Source organism: Cavia porcellus, unplaced genomic scaffold (assembly GCF_034190915.1).
Source record: "Cavia porcellus strain 051 isolate PalLab524CR breed Dunkin Hartley unplaced genomic scaffold, mCavPor4.1 scaffold_6, whole genome shotgun sequence".
Taxonomy (NCBI): domain Eukaryota; kingdom Metazoa; phylum Chordata; class Mammalia; order Rodentia; family Caviidae; genus Cavia; species Cavia porcellus.
Window position 1 is genome coordinate 104,304,120 of NW_026947489.1, and position 20,499 is coordinate 104,324,618.

The 20,499-nt window shown below is 39.7% G+C and overlaps 1 protein-coding gene across 2 annotated transcripts; it reads right to left on the reverse strand.

Annotated features, from left to right (window-relative positions):
• Nucleotides 1-4,079: 4,079 nt before the first annotated feature.
• On the reverse strand, nucleotides 4,080-20,201 carry Wee1 (WEE1 G2 checkpoint kinase). 2 transcript variants are annotated; one of them, XM_063251931.1, is made up of 11 exons: nucleotides 19,618-20,201; nucleotides 18,208-18,410; nucleotides 17,561-17,621; nucleotides 17,217-17,389; nucleotides 16,484-16,605; nucleotides 11,168-11,314; nucleotides 9,413-9,508; nucleotides 8,106-8,191; nucleotides 7,073-7,243; nucleotides 6,846-6,991; nucleotides 4,080-5,379 (listed from the first exon to the last, which is right to left on the reverse strand). In XM_063251931.1, the coding sequence occupies exons 1-11, from the start codon at nucleotides 20,182-20,184 to the stop codon at nucleotides 5,226-5,228; spliced, it is 1,926 nt and encodes a 641-aa protein (XP_063108001.1). In that variant the 5' UTR covers nucleotides 20,185-20,201; the 3' UTR covers nucleotides 4,080-5,225. The 2 variants fall into 2 exon arrangements, with proteins under 2 accessions (XP_063108001.1, XP_063108003.1); XM_063251933.1 differs by lacking the exon at nucleotides 19,618-20,201 and adding an exon at nucleotides 19,391-19,546.
• Nucleotides 20,202-20,499: the final 298 nt, after the last annotated feature.

A 20,499-nucleotide genomic window follows, 5' to 3' on the forward strand; every position in this document is an offset into this window, starting at 1 on the left:
AATTCTGTCCTAGTAAACTCTTCGTGCATCCCCTAATCCTGTTACTCAATGAGTTTCTCCTTTAAACTTCTCTCTTGGTGCCCATGTGTAATTAATTCCCCCATTTCCCTAATTTTCACATTGCTCCACGCTACTCTTGGTCCTTGAAATAGAATTTGTCTTCAGTTTTCATGCTAGGAGCAGCCTAATTCTTTCCAGTAAGATCTCAGGAGAAATTCTGGTTTGGTTCTCAATAACCTGAGTTTCTATAACCCAGCAATTGAATCCCCTTGAGCCTCCTTCGTCTCCCCTCACAGATTTCCTCTCCTAGATAATGATCCTAAATCAAGTCATTTTATATTGAACCTGTATTTGGCATTGGCATGATGGATGGGTAAGCAGAAATTGAAAATCCAGCCATGAATCAGCTCAATAGCCTAAGAATGTCAGAACTCAAAACATACATGCTCTTCAAAATTTTTATTTACGACACAAAGGGAAACATGTGCTACGATAGTTTGTCCTTTGAGGTATTTTTCTTCAAGTGGTAGACCGGCCAAAGTTTCTGAAGACTCTTGGTTGAATGCAGTTTGGACAGAGCATACTGTCTTCTGGAATATCTTCCCAGGGCATACATAGATATTTTTTCCTTTTGAGACCTCTGAACTGTATTAAAAAGTAGGGACATCTGCCACAAAGGAGAAAAAAAAAAAAAGTTCAATGATGTTCATGCAGGTGCCTCGCAGTTTTTGGAAGCGAAAGGTTGGGAGACAACTTCAATGTCTTTCTTGCTCTTCCACTTTTATAAAATTCTACTTGGCTGAGCTCTGAGATACTTCCCTAAATAAAACTAAGTTTGCAAGAGTAACTTCTAGGGATGGGGATTTAGCTCAGTGGCATAAGCACCTGCCTTGCAAGTGTGTGGTCTTGAGTTCAATCCCTGGTACCAATTTAAAAAAAAAAGAGTAACTTCTAGATTTAGTCACTCTGCAATATCAGTTTTTGGTGTTATATAATTAAAAGGTTTCAGCTTAAGAAACACTAAATGAAGCAATTTCTTTCAAATTTCTAGTTCCAGGTTTGTTTCACAATATCCAAAACATTTCTAAAATGTTTGATCTACCCTTTGTTGACTGCTTTAAATGACTTCAAGATGTTCATTAATGGGGCTGGGGATTTAGCTCAGCGACATAAGCGCCTGCCTTGCGAGTGTGTGGTTGTGAGTTCGATCCCCGGAACCAATTTAAAAAAAAAGAAAAAGACAAAAAAAAGAAAAGTTCACTTAAAAAAAAAAAAAAAAAAAAAAAAAAAAGCTGGGCATGGTGAGGATGCTTGTAAGGCCTGGAGGCTGAAACAGGATTGCGAGTTTGAGGCCAGCTTGGGCAATTTAGTGAGACTTTTCCTCAAAATAAAACTGGGAGCCAAACAGTGGCACATGACTGTAATCCTGTATTAACCCTTTGGGAGGTTAAGGTAGGAAGTTTACAAGTTCAAGCCCAGCCTGGGCAATTTATGGAGACCCTATCTAAAAATAAAATAGGGGCTGGGGATTTAGCTCAGCAGCATAAACGCCTGTCTTGCAAACAGGCAGTCGTGAGTTCGATCCCCGGTACCGATAAAAAGGAAAAAGACAAAAAAATAAAAAATAAAAATAAAAAATGGCTAGCGATATAGCTCAATGCAAAGGCTTTAGGCTCAATACCCTGTATTTTAAAAAATTTCTCAAAAAGGCCTTAAAGATGAAGGAATTTATTTCACTGATCAGCTAAAGTTAGGGAGATGAATTTGGGAGGAGGAAAAACTGGTGCCAGAATACTGCTGTTGAATTAGGAGACAAACGGTGTGTCAGTCCATGGCTACAATTCCAGCACTAGAGGAAGCTGAAGCAGGAAGATTACAAGTTTCAGCCTAGCCAGAACAAATTAGTGAAACCTTGTCTTAAAAAGAGAGGATGTAGGGGCTGGAGTTTTAGCTCAGCGGCATAAGCGCCTGCCTTGCAAGCAGGCAGTCGTGAGTTCGATCCTCAGTACCAATAAAAAGAAAAAGACAAAAATAAAAAAAAAAGAGAGGATGTAGGTCTCAGTGCAAAGACCTGGGATTCAACTCTAGTAACAGGGAGAAAAAAATTAGAGATAGCCTGAAGCACTGAAGTTATTAACCAAACCCAGTTAATTTCATCACCTCTGGAACAAAGCAGAATGAAAGTCAAAGCTTGAGAATTCACTGTTCAAGAGGCAATTAATTAGTTCATTAAAGGGCTATTCCTATTGAGTTCATGGCATGATAAAGCACGTTGTGTTTTTTTGGGTTTTTTTTTGTCTTTTTTGTTTTTATCAGTACCGGGGATCGAATTCACAACTGCCTGCTTGCAAGGCAGGCGCTTATGCGGCTGAGCTAAATCCCCAGCCACTAAAGCACGTTTTAATTTAGTCAAATGTAATATATAATTCTTCCTACCTACATGTTTTTGTTTTTTTGGTACCAGGAATCAAACTCACACTTGTCCGGGAGATGCCCGCTGAGCCAAATCCCCGGCTCCTACCTACCAGTTTTTGACTTAAGCTAGCTTTCCAAAAAAAGTATATTTTTACCAAGGTAAAGGTCTAACGGTAATAAACCTCTGCGTTTTATTTTCTAAAATTATCCAAAGCATCAATTTTTGCACTTATTTCTCCAGATGTTATGCCAACAAGTTCTCATAAAAGTATTTGAAGCTCAATGTTCCCATTTAATGAAATCTCAGCCAGTCTAAATCATCTCCAACCTACCATCATCTTCCCAAGACACTTATGTTACTTGGAACTATTATTCTGCCTTGCCCAAACCCTCTAAAATAGCACTTACATTTTACTGACATTGTAGGCCTCTTCCATCTCATCTAAGTTCCTAGTGAACAAAGACTATTTTACTGATAGTCTTTGGCCTACCAGTTAGAACATCTGTGGTACCAAACAGAAGTATCTCACGTTGAATATGGGCCAACTCTCTTATCAGCTTTCATGATTTCTCTTTGAACACCGAATATCAGACTTTTTTCTCAAGGCTGTGAAAAATTTACTACAAATCTTAATGAAAAACACCTGAATTTTTGTTTGAAGCTAGTGCACTAGAAAAATGCATCTTAGTGAGAGCAATTACATCCTATGCAGATTATCATACTTTCCATACTTTGTCCTTAATAGCTATAGAAATACATAACTACACTCATCCAGCTTTTTAGTTTCTCTCACCAATAGACACTAGCTTTTATTGTAATTCACCTGCCTGCACAAATTTCTTACATCTTAAAAAAAAAAAAAAAAAAGGCTTAGATCGTTTCAAAAAAAGGTGGGAGTGGGGATAGATGTAGCTCACTGTGAAGGCCCTGGTTCAATTCTCAGTACCATCACAGCCAAAAAATAGGGGCAGAAACAGAACCTAATAAAGATACTGATGATAGGTTTATACCCTCTACCATCTCCATACTCATGTCTCCTATACTCAAAAGTCTTCACTGTTTACTCTGGTTCTGTCAGAGAAATAACAAAAAGCTCTATTACTTTAGTTTCTACTCTTGGTTCTTAAAAGCCAACCTAGTTTTCTGAGTTACATTGTTCATTTCAAATCTCTTTTGTGACTCAGTTCAAATTAGAAAATCATGAATTGCATCCATTTTATTCATTAGATAGCTGTTATATATTTCATAACCAGTTTAGAGTTACATACCACATCTCTAGCACAACAGATGCATAATATGCAATGTAATATAAAAATGTTTTCAATAATAGAATCATTCAAAGTTGATAAAACTTTTCTTTGTCATTTTTCTGAGACAGCACCTCTTGCTACGGAGAGGTCAGGCTGGCCCATCCTCAGCAGTTCTTCTACTTTGGCTTCCTGAGTGCTGGGACTAGAGGAATGTGTACCACCACAGTTGACAAATACTTTCAAAAACACCAAATCTAATTAATGTGGACTAAAGCCCATCATTAAGTAGCCAGTAACTTTTGTATTTCACTTTTGCATTTAGTACTTCATTTACATTATACTCTGTAGTTTATAATGTAGTGAATACAGAATAGTCGAAAACAGGCACCATAATAAGAGTTAGACAATAAAGGTAAGCTCAGAGTGACTTTTAATATGCCAATCAATGTTAATAAGACACAAGTCAAGCAGACAAGTGCAAACATGTTTTAAGCCAAAACTAAGACATTTTTTTTTTTTTGCAAAATATATTAGCCAGTATTATCAGTCATGGCTAATAACAGATAAAATATATTTTGAAAAACCTGCAACAGTCACAAGTCATTCTGGCATTTCAAACAGCTATGTACAGTATTACCAAGATCAGTTTATATACAAAAATAATGAAGAGAAATCAGGCAAAATATTTAAAAACAGACTAACCATACAATTAAGTACAAAACTTGGGAGGAAGGAGGAGACATTTTTAAAAAGTCAAGGACATTATCAGAAAATTACAAAACCAGTAATAATTATACTACATTAATACAGCATTCCAAATGGGAAGAGGTGCATTTTTTTCAATGTACTAGCTTCAAAGAGCTAAGAGAAAAAAAGGCAAACAGCTGCTTTTCAAGAGCAGCTATATATTACATAATTGTTTCAAAAGAAAGTCTATTAACAATGATGATTGTTTAATGCTACAATTTTACAGCAAAGACAAAACTAAAATAGCAGCAAATTCACAAGGCAATACTTCCACAGAATTATCATTCTATGGTTCATGCAATGCCTACAAAGTGCTCCCAGTTGGATATACAAGTACAATTCACAATTAAAAAAAAAATTCTAAAAATAAAAAACTCCAGAAATATATGATTGACACACAGGTGCATCAGAGGCTAAGTCTTTTAGCATTTCCCTTTTCTGAAGGGAGTATGTCTATAATAAAGCCCTTGAGTCCTTTATACAGGTCACTACAGGAAAAGACACTTTTTATTACAATGCAACAAACAATAACTGTAAGCAGCACACCACCACAGTGGTTAACCCTGCAAAGGCTTGGTGTAACATCCAACAGTGACTGACATCTTACAGAACATGGACTGCTAAGATTCGACAAAGCCTGATACAGCAACGGTCAAAATACAGCTTTCAACTGTAATTCACAAATAAAAACCCTAGAAGGTACTTCAGTAAAACTACTGAGACCAACCAAGAAATTGCAAAGTAGACTCTAGCAGTGATTTCAACCTAGCTTCCTCTTGTCACATTTTTTTGGGGGGAGGTGGGAAATGAGTTCAGTATATAGTAAGGCTGACAGAGCGGTTCATTTTCTTTCCAATAAGTCGAGAGGTTCTATTACTCTGGGTGGTAGATCTAGTGGCCATCCGGTCAGTGAACAGGGCTCTTTCCTCAGCCGCAGCTTTTGCCATTTGAGCTTTCTTGAGTTCTCTGAGAACATGAAAATAAGAAAGACTTTTAACTCTCTATATTAATCCTAGGAAGAAATTCTGAGGGGCCAAACACACAGTATATTATCAACTGGGAGATATTCACATTTCCATTATTATTCTAAGATACAACTGAGGAAACCAAAAATACAACCTGAAATTTTAGCTGCTAGTCAACTAAAATTTGTGTTTTATTCCATGCTTTTATTTAAAAAATTACATTCACATTAATACAAGGAGATAGTTAATAAAGGACATTAGTATAGGGTCAGCAGTATAATTCAGCGGCATAGCACTTCCCTGACAAGTAGGAGGTCCTGAGTTTGATTTCCATTACAAAAAAAAGTTAGGACAAGTAATGACTTTGGGTCTTAAAAAATAAATTTCATGACCTGACATGGTGGTGCAGGCAGAGGCTAAGGCAGGAGGATCACTGCGAGTTCGAGACCAGCCTGGGCTACAAAATGAGCTCAAGGCCAGCCTGAATGGCACAGCGAGACACACACACAATCATAGGGCCAGGCGGATAACTCAGCACCATAGTGCCTGCCTCCCAAGCTTAAGATTCTGAGTTCAATTCCCAGTACAAAAACCAAACAAATGAATCACAGAAAACTAACTTACAAAAGAAAAAAATCTAATTTACATAGGTGATAAAAAGAAAATGTGGGGGACTGGAGGTTTAGCTCAGCGGCAAAAGCACCTGCCTTGCAAGCAGGCAGTCATGAGTTTGATCCCCGGCACCGACAAAGACAAAAAAAAAAAAGTCCGTATTTTTATAAACTATTGGATTATCAAGCTAATAACATATAAACCTTTTATGGCTGGGGATATGACTCAGTGGCACCACACACCTCCCTGGCAAGTCTGAGGTTAAGAGTTTCATTCCCAGTAGCAAAAATAAATAAAATAAAATAAAATAATTTTATTAGCATAAAATTCTTGCAATTTAAACATTAAACCTGAATATTTAACATCAAACCTTCTGAAGTAATTTTTACGAGTAGGAAGTAAACCAATTAGAAATGTGTTGTGAATGACAAAATACTGATACTTTTCCCTTTTTCAAGAAACTTTTTTCTTTTTGGTGGTACTGAGAATTGAACCCAGGAAAATTACAACTTAGCTACAACCCAAGTCTTTTAAAACTCAGTTTCCATTCTGAGACAGTCTCGCTGACTTGCCTAGACAGACTTGAATTTATAATCCTCCTGTCTCTGCCTCCTTGGTGCTGCAATTAGAGGTGTGTGCCACCACACTTGGCTTAGTCTTAACATTTTACAAGTTTATAATTTCAAAGCTTAGTGACAGCACAGACTTAACAGTTCAAATATTAAGGCAAAAGTTCCTGAATTTTCATTGTGAAATAACACAAACAACCAAATCCTTTGTTGACAGAAAGCCTTTAAATTGTCTCATTAAAATTTGAGAATAAAAAAGTAAAAAAACAAAACAACCCTCACTTACTTTTGCAAAAGTGAATTTTTGAACTTTTCAGCATTCAATTCTATTCGTAATTGTTCAGCACTCTTTCTAGATGCAGACAACAATACTGAATGCTTTACCAGTGCCATTGCTGATGGTCTTCTCTCTGGATCTGGATGAATCATAACCTTAGAGAAGTAAAATTAAAGACATAATTTAGTAAAATAATGAACTGTGTCAATGAAGTGCTTTAGATATAAAATGCTCACTTTTAGCAACTCTGTAAATTCCTGGGAAAGCACTTGTGGAATCCGAGGTAATCTTCCCTGTCTGATTTCATGCCACTGCTCTCCATTTCTGGGAAGAGGTTCAGCACCAGCAGCACAAACTACCGTGAGGGCAAGGGCAAAAATATCCGCTTTTGGCAGATGGGTATAATTCTGAAAAAGATTTAAAAACCATTTTAAAGAGAGAATGTAAAAATGGTCAAAACAAGAATACAATTCGGGGCTGGGGAATTTAGCTCAGCGGCATAAGCACCCGCCCTGCAAGCAGGCGGTCGTGAGTTCGATCCTGGACACCAATTAAAACAAACAAAAATATATATAAATAAGAATACAATTCAATGATAATTTAGGTGAGAAATAGACTAAATTTAAACATTCAGTGTCACATTTAAATTAAGGATCTATTCAGACAACAAGCTGATGAATTTAGGGAGTTCTTTAACATTAACCCAGTTGAATCTTCTGAAAAAATTCCTATCCCTCTAGGGATTAGTATGCAAACACAAAACATTCCTGAGTGAGCTCACCAAATTACAAATACATATATATCTAAGAAAGCAGACATAGATGCCAGCAAAGAGTGCATATAATACTGTTTTTTCTTCATAATCTTTGAGACCATGTACCATAATTTAATCATACTGTTCCCATTTTGCTTGTATATTAGTATTTCTATAAGAGACACATAAAAGTGAAAATTCTGAGTAATAACTTTAAAATATTAATAGGTTCTGATACTTTGATTTCCAAATATGCTATTCAATTTTAAAATTCCACAAATATTTGGAACTGTTCTTGTTCTGTACAATGCCATTACAAATCTCTGCCTTCACTTTGTTAAACTGTAATCCTCACAGGTGATGGTTTAGAATTATGTCTACTAGTTATTAAATTATTAATATATTTGAATATATAGTTTATCAACTGATAAACAATACAGAGAATAAAGTAATACTCTTTCACAGTGGTCTGCTTGTACCCTAAGAAAAATCTATTACTAAAGAAGAACAATTACCTCCTGTAAAACTTCATTTGCAAGAAAACGACTATCACCCTCTTCGACTTGTGGACTAGAGATTCTTGTTACATGCCCAAGATCACCTAAAAGTATTGAAAAAGCATACAGTCAAGAATTAAAACCTGGGGCTGGGGATTTAGTTCAGCGGCATAAGCGCCTGCCTTGCAAGCAGGCAGTCGTGAGTTCGATCCCTGGTACCAATAAAAACGAAAAAGACAAAAAAAAAAAAAAAGAATTAAAACCTACTGGCGTGGTGGTACACACCTGTAATCCCAGTGCTCAGGGAGGCTAAGGCAGGAGAATTACGAGTTGAAGGCCAGCTTGGGCTACAAAGTGAGTTAGTTCAAGGCCAGCCTGAACTGCACAGGGAAACAAACCATCTCAAAGAGGGGGGAAAAATTAAAACCAGGTAATTATGGCTTTCCTCATGATAGTCTACCCTGTTTTCTTCAGGGTGTTCATTTATCTTGCTTTCTCCTCTTTTACTTTGCCCAAGCTCACTCTGCAGAGCCAGTTTCAACCTACTCTTCATTTTTACTTTTTCAGATAAATTAGGCCAGGGATAGCTCAATGGCACAGTGCTTTCTTGGTAAGGTCATGAGTTTGATTCCTGGTTACTGTCCCCAAAAACTTTTGCCACTGCTAAAAACACAGAATGAAAACCAAAGCGGGGTGTGGTGGCATATGCCTATATGCCCATTACATGGGAGTGTGAGGGAGGAGGATTACTGCAAGTTTAAGGCCTGCCTGGGCTACATAATGAGTTCAAGACCAGCCAGAATGGGAAACTGTCTCAAAAAACAACAGTAACAAAAAAGAATTAAAACCAGCCAAGTATGGCAGCATAAACATGTAGCTCCCAACATTTTGGTTGACTGACATAGAGGATTCTAACCTGGGCAACTTAGTGAGATCCAATCTCCAAATAAAAAATTTTAAAAAGATTTCTTTTAAATTAAAAGAATTTTGAAAAAAGCTAAGAGCAGGCCAGGTATTTAGCTCAGCAGCGTAAGGACCTGCCTGGCAAGCTAAGGTTATGAGTACAATCCCTGGTACCAAAAAAGAAAAAAAAAGCAGCTAGGAGCTAGGACATAGCTCAGTGGTAGTGGCTGTGGGTTCATTCCCCAGTACTACAAAAAGAAAACAGAAACAAAGGTTTGGAACGTAGATCAGTAGCAGAACACTTGCCTAGCATGCATGAGGCCTGGGGTTCAATCTTCCAGCACCAAATTAATCAATCTTTCTTGATTTTAATCTAACATTCTAGTTATCTTTTCTTCTTCTTTTTTACCTTTCTCTCTTACCTATTTTAAACATAACTCTGTTGGATACCCAGTCATCCTCATCTCCTTCTTCAGAGGCAGCATTCGGGATGGAAGTTCGAGATATGAAAATATTACCTGTTAAATAGTTAAATTACATAAGCCTAACTATTAACAGTATTAACTAATTTACAAAGTCAAACATCAAAATCATTCAGAAAGTCTTTCTAAATACAATGTCTCATGTTTTACCTTGAACTCAAAGAATGTCAGGCAATAAGGACTAGGTTATATTTCCTGAGAATATATTCTCTATATATTTAACAAGTTATTAATTTACAAATAAAAAAATCTACACAATTCAGAATTAACAATATTAAACAAATTCCCATAAATCAAAACCTAACTCCAAAACAACAACAAAAAATCCTATGAAATTTAACTTAAAGCTATCAATCCTTAGTTACTAACTGCAGGAATTATAATACAGAAGGAATAAGCCAGATGATACAACAAAATAACAAAAAAGTCAGAATAAAAGACATCTTGATTTTTTCATTTTGTTTTTGTTCTCTGTACTGGGAATCAAACTCAGAACCCTGCACTTTCCAGGCAGGTGCTTGTACCACTGAGCTATATCCTCAGCCCTGAAAAAACATCTTGTAAGACAAGTCTGTATCATTTTTCGTACATGTTGTGGCACATGGCTGTACTCCCAGCACTATGGGAGGCTGAAGAAAACCAGGCAATTAAGAGACCTGGCAAGATGAGGTCCCTGAATTTAGAAAACAAATAGAAACTTAAAATGACAACAGGTATGGTGGCATATACCTGTAATCCCAGCACATAGGAAGCTCAAGAAGCTGGAGATTAGCCTGCAAGATCAAGGTCAGCCTAGGCTACATAGTGAGTTCCAGGAGAGGCTGAATTACAATGCAAGATTGTGTTTCCACAAAATTAAAAGAAATTTTAAAAATGATCTGGAGATAACTCAGTGTAAAGGGTTCAATCTCTAGTAACACACACACACACACACACACACACACACACACACACACGAGTAAAACCTACTAAAAAATGGACCTAACCAGACGCAACTGGTCTCAACAAATCAACTATTAAAGACACATGGGGCTGGGGATTTAGTTATGGACTCAACAAATCAACTATTAAAGACACATGGGGCTGGGGATTTAGCTCAGCGGCATAAGCGCCTGCCTTGTAAAGCAGGCAGTCGTGAGTTCGATCCCCGGTATCGATAAAAAGGAAAAAGAAAAAAAAAAAAAAAAAGACACATGTCTGTCATCTAAGCACTTGGGAGGCTGTGGCATTTGAGTTTGAGGCCAGCCTGGGCTACATACTAAGTTTAAGACCAGCCTGATCTACAAAGTGAGACCTTATTGCAAAAAAGAACAACAAAACAAAACAAAAAAACAATGAAATAAAGTTTAGAAAAAGAAAGATCCCAATAAGAGAAATTTTAAATACGGCCTAGTTTAATAGAGGTTTGTAGTTCAAGAGTCCTTTAAAAAAAAAAAAAAAAAAAAAAAAAAGAGTCCTACTTTAAGAACTATTAAAAAAAAAAAAAGAACACTATTCAGTTGCTATAAAATACAGCCAAAAATTCCCAGCTTTTATTATGTCAGATTTCAGGGCAAACAGACAAATGGAAGGCATAAAACAAGACTGGTAAGTGGGTCAAAGACTTCAAAACAGTGAAAAAACATACTTTTGTTAAAATGAAATGACTTATTCTCTATAACCCCAAAGAACATAGGTCAGAGGATTTATACTTACTAGGTTTTATATCCATGTGAACCAAAGACATTGAATGAATATATCTTAAACCCCGACCAACTTGTAAAAGGAGATCCTTCAAATCCACTTCTTTAAAGTAACTCATGATTCTGTAGTTTTCACTTATAGCATCAGCTAAACTTCCACCTAACAAACACAGCAAAAATTAATTTTGTTTCTGGAATAGTTTCTCTTTCTTCCCTCTTTATTGAATGATCTTCATCTCAACAAAAAAAAAAGTAACAATTTACAGAACTCTTTCAACCTGTTTGTGAAATCAAATATTCATTTATTTTCTTAATATACACTCATAAGGATAAAAATACAATTTTAAAATCTCTCTCACCCTTAAACTCCAACAACTTACCTGTGCACTTCCCCAGTATTATCAGTTTCTTATGTGTTTGGAGTCAGGGGTGGAAAGGATGGGATGTCCGGGTCATACTGAAGACTGAATCCCAAAGGGCTTTACATGGAGCTACATCACAAGCTTTTTTTCCCTTTAAGACAGGATTTCACTAAGTCACTTGCTCAGCCTAAGCTCAAACCTTTAATCCTTCTGCCTCAGTCTTGTAGACTGCTGGCATTATAGACAGTATATGCTCTTCTGTTGCTTTTGGAAATAGTCTTGCTATGTAGGCTAGCTGGCCTCAAACCTGTGTTCCACCTGTCTCAGCCTCCCAAGTGCTGGGATTACACATGTGTACCACCACATTCATCCTTCCTGTGTATTCTTTTCAATGACACTTTTTTTTGGTCTTTTTCCTTTTTATCGGTACGGGGGATCGAACTCACGACTGCCTGCTTGCAAGGCAGGCACTTATGCCGCTGAGCTAAACCTCCAGCCCCAACATTTTTTTTTTTTAGTCTCACTATGTAGCTCAACCTGGCCTTGAACTTGCTATGTAGCCCAGGTTAGTCTCAAAAAAATTTTTTTTCCTTGAGACAGGGTCTTCCTATGTAGTTCGGGCTGGCCTTAAACTCACTTAAGATAGCCCAGGCTAGCCTTGAACTGATGGCAATCCTCCTGCCCCAGCCTCCCAGGAGTGCTGAGATTACAGGCGTGCACTACCATACCCAGCTCAATAACTAAGGCTATGATTAGGATGTGAAATGTCCCCCCAAACACTTACTGTTCTATTACGTGCTGTCCAGAGGTAGGGCTTTTGGAAGGTGTCTGGATCAAGAGGACTCTAAATGATTCCTAATCTGATGGCATATTGAGTCTTATGGCCATACTATCCCCAAAACGCCCAATCTTGTCTGACAGCATATTGAAAGGGATGAAAACCTGGGAGGTGAGCATTAGTTGAAGGGCACAGCTAATGGGAGTATGACCTTTGGGACTGTATCTTGCCCCTCCCAAAAGGCCTACCTCTAAAATGGTCCATTTTTCTCTGGCTCTCTCTGCTCGCTGGCCATTTGACTTTTTGCTTGTTGTGAAACAAGTCTTACTACGTACCCTGGAATGGCCTTAAACTCTAGGAAGCTGTCCTGCCTCTGATGTGCTGAATTACAGGTTTGAGTCACCATATCCAGCTTGCTTGCTTATTTATTTATTTAGTCTTCTTTGAGACAGGGTCTTGCTATGCAGTTAACTCACTTTGTAGCCCAGACTGGTCTTGAACTAACAAGGATCCTTCTGCTTCAACCTCCGGAGTTTTGGGATCAAAGGTGTGTGCCACCACACCAGCTATCACACCCAGCATGGTGGTGGTACACACCTCTAATTCCTGCATGAGATGTTAAAGCAAAAGGATCACCACAAATTCAAGGCCAGCCTGGGCCACACAATTCATCCACTAAGTCTGAAATACACAAAAAACAGCCAGATGTGGTGGGACATGCCTGTGATCCCAGCACTTGGGAGACTGAAGCAGGAGGACTGCCCCTTCCCGATTTGAACTACAAAGGAAGACCCTGTAGTTTACATCAGAAAAGACAAACCAAACTCTGCTCTGACATGTCCTCTGCCACAAAGTACTTACTCCCTTACCACAGGCCCAGAAACACTATGCCCAAGCAACCATGAACTGAAATTTCTGATACCATGAGCCAAAATAAATCTCTCCTTTAAACTGCTTTCCTCAGGTATTTTATTATAGCAGTGGAAAGCTGACTAACATTAATAGCATTATGTTCACTATCTTAAAAGTATTATTAGGGGGCTGGGGATTTAGCTCAGCGGCATAAGCGCCTGCTTTACAAGCAGGCAGTCATGAGTTCGATCCCTGGTACCAGTAAAAAGAAAGAAGACAAAAAAAAAAAAAAAAAAGCATTATTGTATACCAAAATACAAAGAAAAATTTCAACCAACAAAAATTCCTGTGTTTAAGGAATGGTAATGTACTAACCACCCTCAATTAATGAACATTTAAATTTTATTTCTAAGTCTATTTTTTTTTCTTTCTTGTTTCTATCAGTACCAGGGATAGAACTCACGACTGCCTGCTTGCAAGCAGGCACTTATGCCACTGAGATCCCCGCCCCCCCCCCCTTTTTTTGATTTTTCAAGGTCCTTTTTTTTTTCTTTTATGACAGACTCTCACTTTTGCAGTGTAGGCTAGCCTTAACTATGTAACCCAGTCTGGCCTCAAATTCCTGGCAATCCTCCTGCCTCATTCTTCTAAGTGCTGGGATTACAGGCATGCACAGCCATGCCCAGCTCCTTCCAAATTTTTGTTGTTGCATTACATGGCCTGACAGATATCATTAGTTACTTCTCTAGCACCGAGTATCTGTTCGAACCAAAGTTGCTACGTAAAAGAGAATTTTCATTTGCAATGTATGTATATCCTAAAACACATGTGCATTATCCCCCACGTAAGTCTATTATCAACATGAAAGAATCTTTCCCTATACCCTTCATAATGGTCTACGTTTTTTTTCTTTTTTTATACAGTCTGGCTTTATAGCTCAAACTGCCATTGAACTCTTGGCAATCCTCTTGCCTCAGTCTCCTAAGTGCTGAGATAACAAGTCTGCACCACTATGACTGACTTGGTTTACAAATTCTATAGTCAAAACCAGTATTTTAGTACAGTTTTAATTTATACTACACTATATATAAGAATATTAACCTTTTTACTAGGGATATGGCTTAGTGGAAGAGCATTTGGCTGGTATGCATTAAAACCCTGGGTTCAATTTCCATCAGAAAGGACAAGCAATCAGAACCAATCATAAGTTCATACTCTGTATCAAAAGAAATGAGTTGTTTAAAAAAAATCTTGGGGGCTGGGAATTTAGTTTAGTGATGTAATCACCTGCCTGACAAACGCAAGGTCATGAGTTTGATCCCTGACACCAAAAAAAAAAAATTGGGTGGTTGGGGGAAGGATATCTGTCTAAAGCTTAGTATCAAGATCAGAAAAAAAAAAAAAAAGAGAGAAAGAAAAGAAAAAAAAAAAATCAGAGCCAGGATAGTAATATCAGGAAGGTCAGTGAATATGAAGAAAGAAGTCTTACAATTTGAATAAGACTAAATAATAAGCCAAGTATATGGTACAGCATGACTATAATCCCAGCACTGGGACAGCTGAGGGAGAAGGACTGCTGAGGAATTTAAGACTAGCCTGGACTACAAAGTGAACTCAAGGCCAACCTGGGGGGAAAAAAAAAGACTAAATAATAAAATACACACACAAAAAAAATAAATAAATAAAAAATAAAATAAAATACACAGTTTTAAAAATTAAAAACCAAGAGCTGGACGGCCTGGGGTTTAGCTCAGCAGCACAATGTAAGGTTATAAAGGTTATAAATTCAATCCATAATACAAAAAAAAAAAAAAAAACAGGGCCTGGGAGTATACTGACATAAGATGAGAAAACAAAGACACTAAAAGATGACAAACAATGAATAAAGACATATGGTCAAACTGTTCTAAATTAAATCCACTAACTAAAAAGGATGAAGACAGAACAGTCTACAAGATCACGGGAGACAGCATTTTGATGCTAGATTAGAAACATTTCAAGAACCGTAAAGCAAACTAGCAGTAATGCCGTACACTCATCACTCGAAGTATTTTCAAGTGTATTGAACTAATAGCATAATGAGTTTAAAGATGAGAAATGGATCCTTTATTTTTGTTTTATCCTTTATAAATATGGAGAACCTGAATACCCTATCTATAGTTTTATTGAGAAGCTATGAGGTTGCTATAATATTTAAAAATAATAAACCCATGTTATTTTCAGTGTTTACTAAACTCTAAATTCTCTAATAGTCATAGAAATAACCAAACAAAACAATTACAAATACTCAGGAGGCTAAAGCAAGAGCATCACAAGTTTAAGGCAACCCAGTTGGCAAGTTTGCCAGACTGTCTCCAAGTAAAATTTATTAAGAGCTGGCATGATTTTTTTTTTTTTTTTTTTGCTTTTTGAAATAGGATCTTGCGATGCAGTTCAGGCTGGCCTTGGGCTCATTTTGTAGCCCAGGCTGGTCCCAAACTTGCAAGGATCCTACTGCCTTAGCCCCTCAAGTGCTGTAATTACAGGAGTGTGCCACCAAGCCCAGGCAGGGCTGGCAGGACTCTTAGTCTTGACTATTTTGATTAGCGTGCACAAGGCCCTGACCTTAATACTCAGTACTGCCCGAAGAAAAAGAAAGAAAGGTTAAGTCAGGCTTCTTTTCCACTTTTGCCTTTCACTATGGAATGATGTATCATGAAGATCCTAACCAGATGCTAATATGCTCTTAGAATTTGTAGTCTCCAAAACTGTGAGCCAAATAAATATCTGTTCATTATAAATTAGTCAATCTGAGACACTACCGTATAGCAACAGAAAACAGAATTAAAATATGGTGGGGTTTTTTTTTGGCTTATTTGTTTCTTGAAAAAGGGTCAAGTTATGTAGTTTAGGCTGGCCAAGAACTCAGTAATCTTCCTACCTCAGCTTCCCAAATGCTAGGATTACAGTCATGAGCCACATCTGACTGATTCAGACAACCGTAACTATTATGCACCTCATATATTATGCTAGGCGTTAGGGACACCAGAATGTACATAGCAGGGCCACCATGCTCTAAGGAAGCTCGGTATAATTTGAGTAACAGGCACATAAAGAGTATACAAAATTCTACCACTAAGCTATGTATTAGGTGCTTCAGAAGACACAAAGACTTAAAACATCTGCACTTAGAATTCATGCCAGGTGTCTGATCTCTAAATTTCTAAGAGGAGACAGAGCCAGAGAGACATGCACATTAGCAGATAAAGAAAGAAGAGACAACCAAAAAATTTGAGATAATGTCACTTTGTTGCTCATTTTCTGAGTCTCACAAGTTTATATACACTGTATTACTCACCATTACAATACTCATTCTGTATAAGCATATGATCATCTTCTGCCCAGGCAGAGAAATAGCGAACCACATGAGAATGCTGTCCAAGCACTGCATGAGCATATACCTCTCTCAAAGCATTCTGCCTAAGGAAAATGAGATTAATATAATGATAAATCATTTTTATTCAAGAACAAACTGAATTGCCAAGCATGATAGCACACGCCTGTAATCCTAGCACTAGGGGAACCGGAGACAGAAGGATCACTGAGAGTTCTGGATTATAGGCTGGGTTACAAAATGAGTTTAAGAGCAGCCCAGAATACACAGCCAGTAAGACAGCGTTTCAAAGCAAGACTTTCCAGGCACCACACCTGTAATACCACCACTCAGGAGGGTAGAGGCAGGAAGAACACCTTGAATTCCAGGTAGGCATGGGTTACACATTAAGTTCAAACTGCAATGAGACCCTGACTCAAAAAAACTAAATGAACAAAAATGGTCAAGAGGAAGAAAACTTACTGGCCCAAGGACTCAGGAAAAATTAAACTGTTTTTTCCTGTAAATTCACAGATCCTGACCAGAATTTTAGGTTAGGCTCTAAGATCAAACTTCACATTCATATTACTTATCAAATCTAATTTTTAAAAAACCATTAACATCTCAATAAAAATTTAAATCCAGTATGATCAGCTAAAAGCTTAATGTTTATAACACCATTAGGAACCAAAAAATGACAAAAATGTTTAATACATACTCATCAACAGAACCAGCCAATGGCTTTTTTGATCGCTTAATGGCATAAATGCATCCATCCAGCCTCTTCACACACTTAAATACAGAACCAAATTCCCCAGAGCCAATTTTCTCCAGTTCATGAAATTCTGTCGTATATCTTGACTTCATATTGCTTTCAGTAATTGTAATTCTCTGTAATGAAAGAGAATCCATATATAATACAAAGACAGGAACATGATTTTTGCTACAGTAATGCTCTGCATAACATTTTAAAGTCCTTGTACCTTATATGACAGGACACATATTAGAATGTTAGGAGGTAGAAAACGAAACTTCAGGCATAGAAAAACAAAAACTATTTACCTTAGCAGGTCTTGTTTCATCTTCAAACTCATAATCACTGACTTCCATGTCTTCACAGGAACTGAAAAAAATAGTACATATTTTTTCATCAATATATCTAACATGAACAAACTTCAGATCCAAAAGTATCTGTTAAGCCTGAATTTCAATGAATGAAATTTTAATAGAAAAAAGCAAAAGCAAACCGGGCATGGTGGTGCACACCTGTAATGCCAGCACCTGAGAGGCTGAGGCAGAAATGTTGCAAGTTCAAGACCAGCATGGGCTACAAAGTAAGCTCAAGGTCAGCCTGAACTGCAAAGGGAGACCCTGTCTCAAAAGTATACAAAAAGAAATAAAAGATATAGCATTTAATTTTGCAATCAAAGATTCAATCCAGTTGATGAAAAAGTTCTGTTAAACAAATTAAAGCCTTACTAAACAACCTGCTTGTCTCATTTTTGACACCAAATTTCCTAGGATCTAGATTTTTATTCCTTCCTTTCACACACTACTTTCCTACTGCTTACTTCCCACCTATCTCCTGAGAAATAAAGAGAAAAAATTTCAGAGTACAGACTATACCATTCAGTAGAAACTCAATTTTGTTAAATATACCAAACTAATCATAGGCTATGGGGGGACGAAACTATTAATACATAACTTACTCATTCCAGTATGCTCTCTTTCTCCCTCGACATTGTCCTGAGGAATGAAGCAACACAGAATCCGGGGTAAAAGGATTGATATTCACTTGTGGAGTCTGTCGTATGTCATACTCTCTTTTTCCTGATTTTTCTGAGTCCATGAAAAGAGAACCACGAAGTTTAACAGAGCTGGAATCAATTCCTCGAGCTTTGGAAAGCAAACTCTAAAAAAAGGAAAAATAAAATTTTTAGGAACCAGATCCTGCCCGGAGAGAGTCAGCCTTCTCCATCTAACCTTTAGCAGTCCTTTAAAGTGGCTGAATGCGCACATCAAAGCAACATAAGGGCTGGGTACTAACTTAGTGACAGAGCCACCACCTAGCAAGGGGGAGGTCCTATGCAGAATCCAAAAAACCGCAAATCCAGCACACAATCCTTTGTTATATTTCACACAAAATAGAATGGCTAATGTAGAAAGCAGAAGCTGGATACTACCTTTGTGAAAAAGGTAGCTAAGTAGTCCTCTAGTCCTAAAATGAACATTTATGCTAAAACTAAGCTCTTCTGAAAATAGTAAACAGTCCCACAAAAGTCCCCCTTCCCTCCTTCTAAACAGGGCTTTGAAAACCACCACTGCAGGACTCTTCCCCTGGCTCGCAGGAGGCTTGCCTTGGGCAAGTCTGCTAATAAACAGCAAGGCTGCAAAGCACAACGCCCTGATGCTGTGACTAACGCTGAAATCACCAGGATCTCGCCTTTCCCACATTAACCTCGGGAAGTGTCCACGTTTAATGGGCTGTGGCTTCTCAAAGCTTTAGGAGCGGAGATCTGTACACTCGCTGACCATTTCCACACACAGGTGCTCAATATCTACTTCTTTAAGACAAAACAGCACGATGTTCCTAATCTTTCACGTAGCCAACCAAACCTGGGCTCTGCAAACCTGCTGGCAGGAACAGTCGTAGACCCGACATTTCGTCCCAAGGTGACTTGGATACGCGAAGTTACTCCTAGGTCTCTCGGGTTCTACGTGCTGGAAAGCCAGCTCGGCCTCTCCCTCCACACCACTTTTCCAACAGAGGCCACAGAACCCGAATCGGCGAGCGCAGGGGAATTTTTTATTATGACTTTTTTTTTTTTAACCAAACACCTTCTGCACCAGGCCGCCCAAATTACAGGCCCGATCGCTGCATCTCAAAGGTACCTTCTGGCCAGGGAGTAACAAGTAGCGAGGCCGCCCGGCGCCAGCATCCGCGCCCAGAGCCTCACTCGGGGGCACCGACGTTCCTGGGCGCGGCACCCCGCCACCTGGATAACGCGGGCCACCCCTTTGTAAGGCAAAGACGTTCCGGACTAGGCCATTGTTCGGTTACATAATCTTAACGGACGCCCGCTGGGCAGAGCTAGGAAAGGGGGGGCGCTCAGGCTCACCTTGGGCGTGTGCGGGGTGTCGAAGAGCCTCAGCTTGCGAAAGGTCTTGTGCGGCGGGGTGCCCGGCTGCTCCGGCCGCGGAGAGCCGGGCCCCTCGCCCCCCAGCCCGCCGCTGCGCAGCGGGGAGAAAGCGCTGCCCAGGAAGTAGGCGGCGGCCGGCGACTTGACCGGCGACGACGAACCGAAACCCTCCTCCTCCCACGAGTCGCCCTCGGCGCCACCGCCCGCCGCATCCCTGTCGGCGCCGGGGCTGGCGCCCTCCAGCAGCATGTCCTCCTCCTCCAGTTCCCCAGGGCTGCCAGGCGCCTGGCCGGGCGAGCGGCGGCTCTCGGGCCCGGGGTCCGTGGGACTCTGCGCTGGCGGCAGCGGCGAGTCGGGCTCCTGGAAGGCCGAGTCCTCGCCAGTGCTGTGGCCGCTGCCCTCCTCCTCCTCCTCCTCTTCCTCCTCCTCCTCTTCTTCCTCTTCCTCACAGTCGCTGCACGGCGAGAAGATCAGCTTCTGCCGCAAGCTGCAGGCGGCCCTCGCGCGACGGGAAGGCGGCGGCTGCTGCCGGCTGAGGAAGCTCATGTTGGAGCCGGAGCCGGAGCCGGAGGCACGGCCGAGCGGCTAGCAGGGACGGCCAGCAGAGTCCCGGACGCGGCCGGCCCAGGGGGCGGGTCCGCCACGTGCGGCTAGGCGCGCCGGGCTGTAAGGCTCCGGGCCTGCGCAGGAGAGGCGGCGGCGGCGGCGACTCGGGAAACGCGCCGGGCTGCAGGACACCGCGGCGGCAGCGGCGGCACGCACTGTCCCGCACAAGCTGGACGGTACAGGAGCCGAGGCTGGGGGCTCTCGAGGTCCAGCCGCAAGTTCGGGCTCCGCGGCTTCCCGCGACCGTTAACCACG

Coding starts and splice junctions, on each gene's coding strand:
- Wee1 (XM_063251931.1), bottom strand. CDS start 20,184: ATGAGCTTCCTCAGCCGGCAGCAGCCGCCGCCTTCCCGTCGCGCGAGG. Junction 18,411..19,617: donor ACACCCCGCACACGCCCAAG/GTGAGCCTGAGC, acceptor TCCTTTTTTTAG/AGTTTGCTTTCCAAAGCTCG. Junction 17,622..18,207: donor AAGAGAGCATACTGGAATGA/GTAAGTTATGTA, acceptor TATTTTTTTCAG/TTCCTGTGAAGACATGGAAG.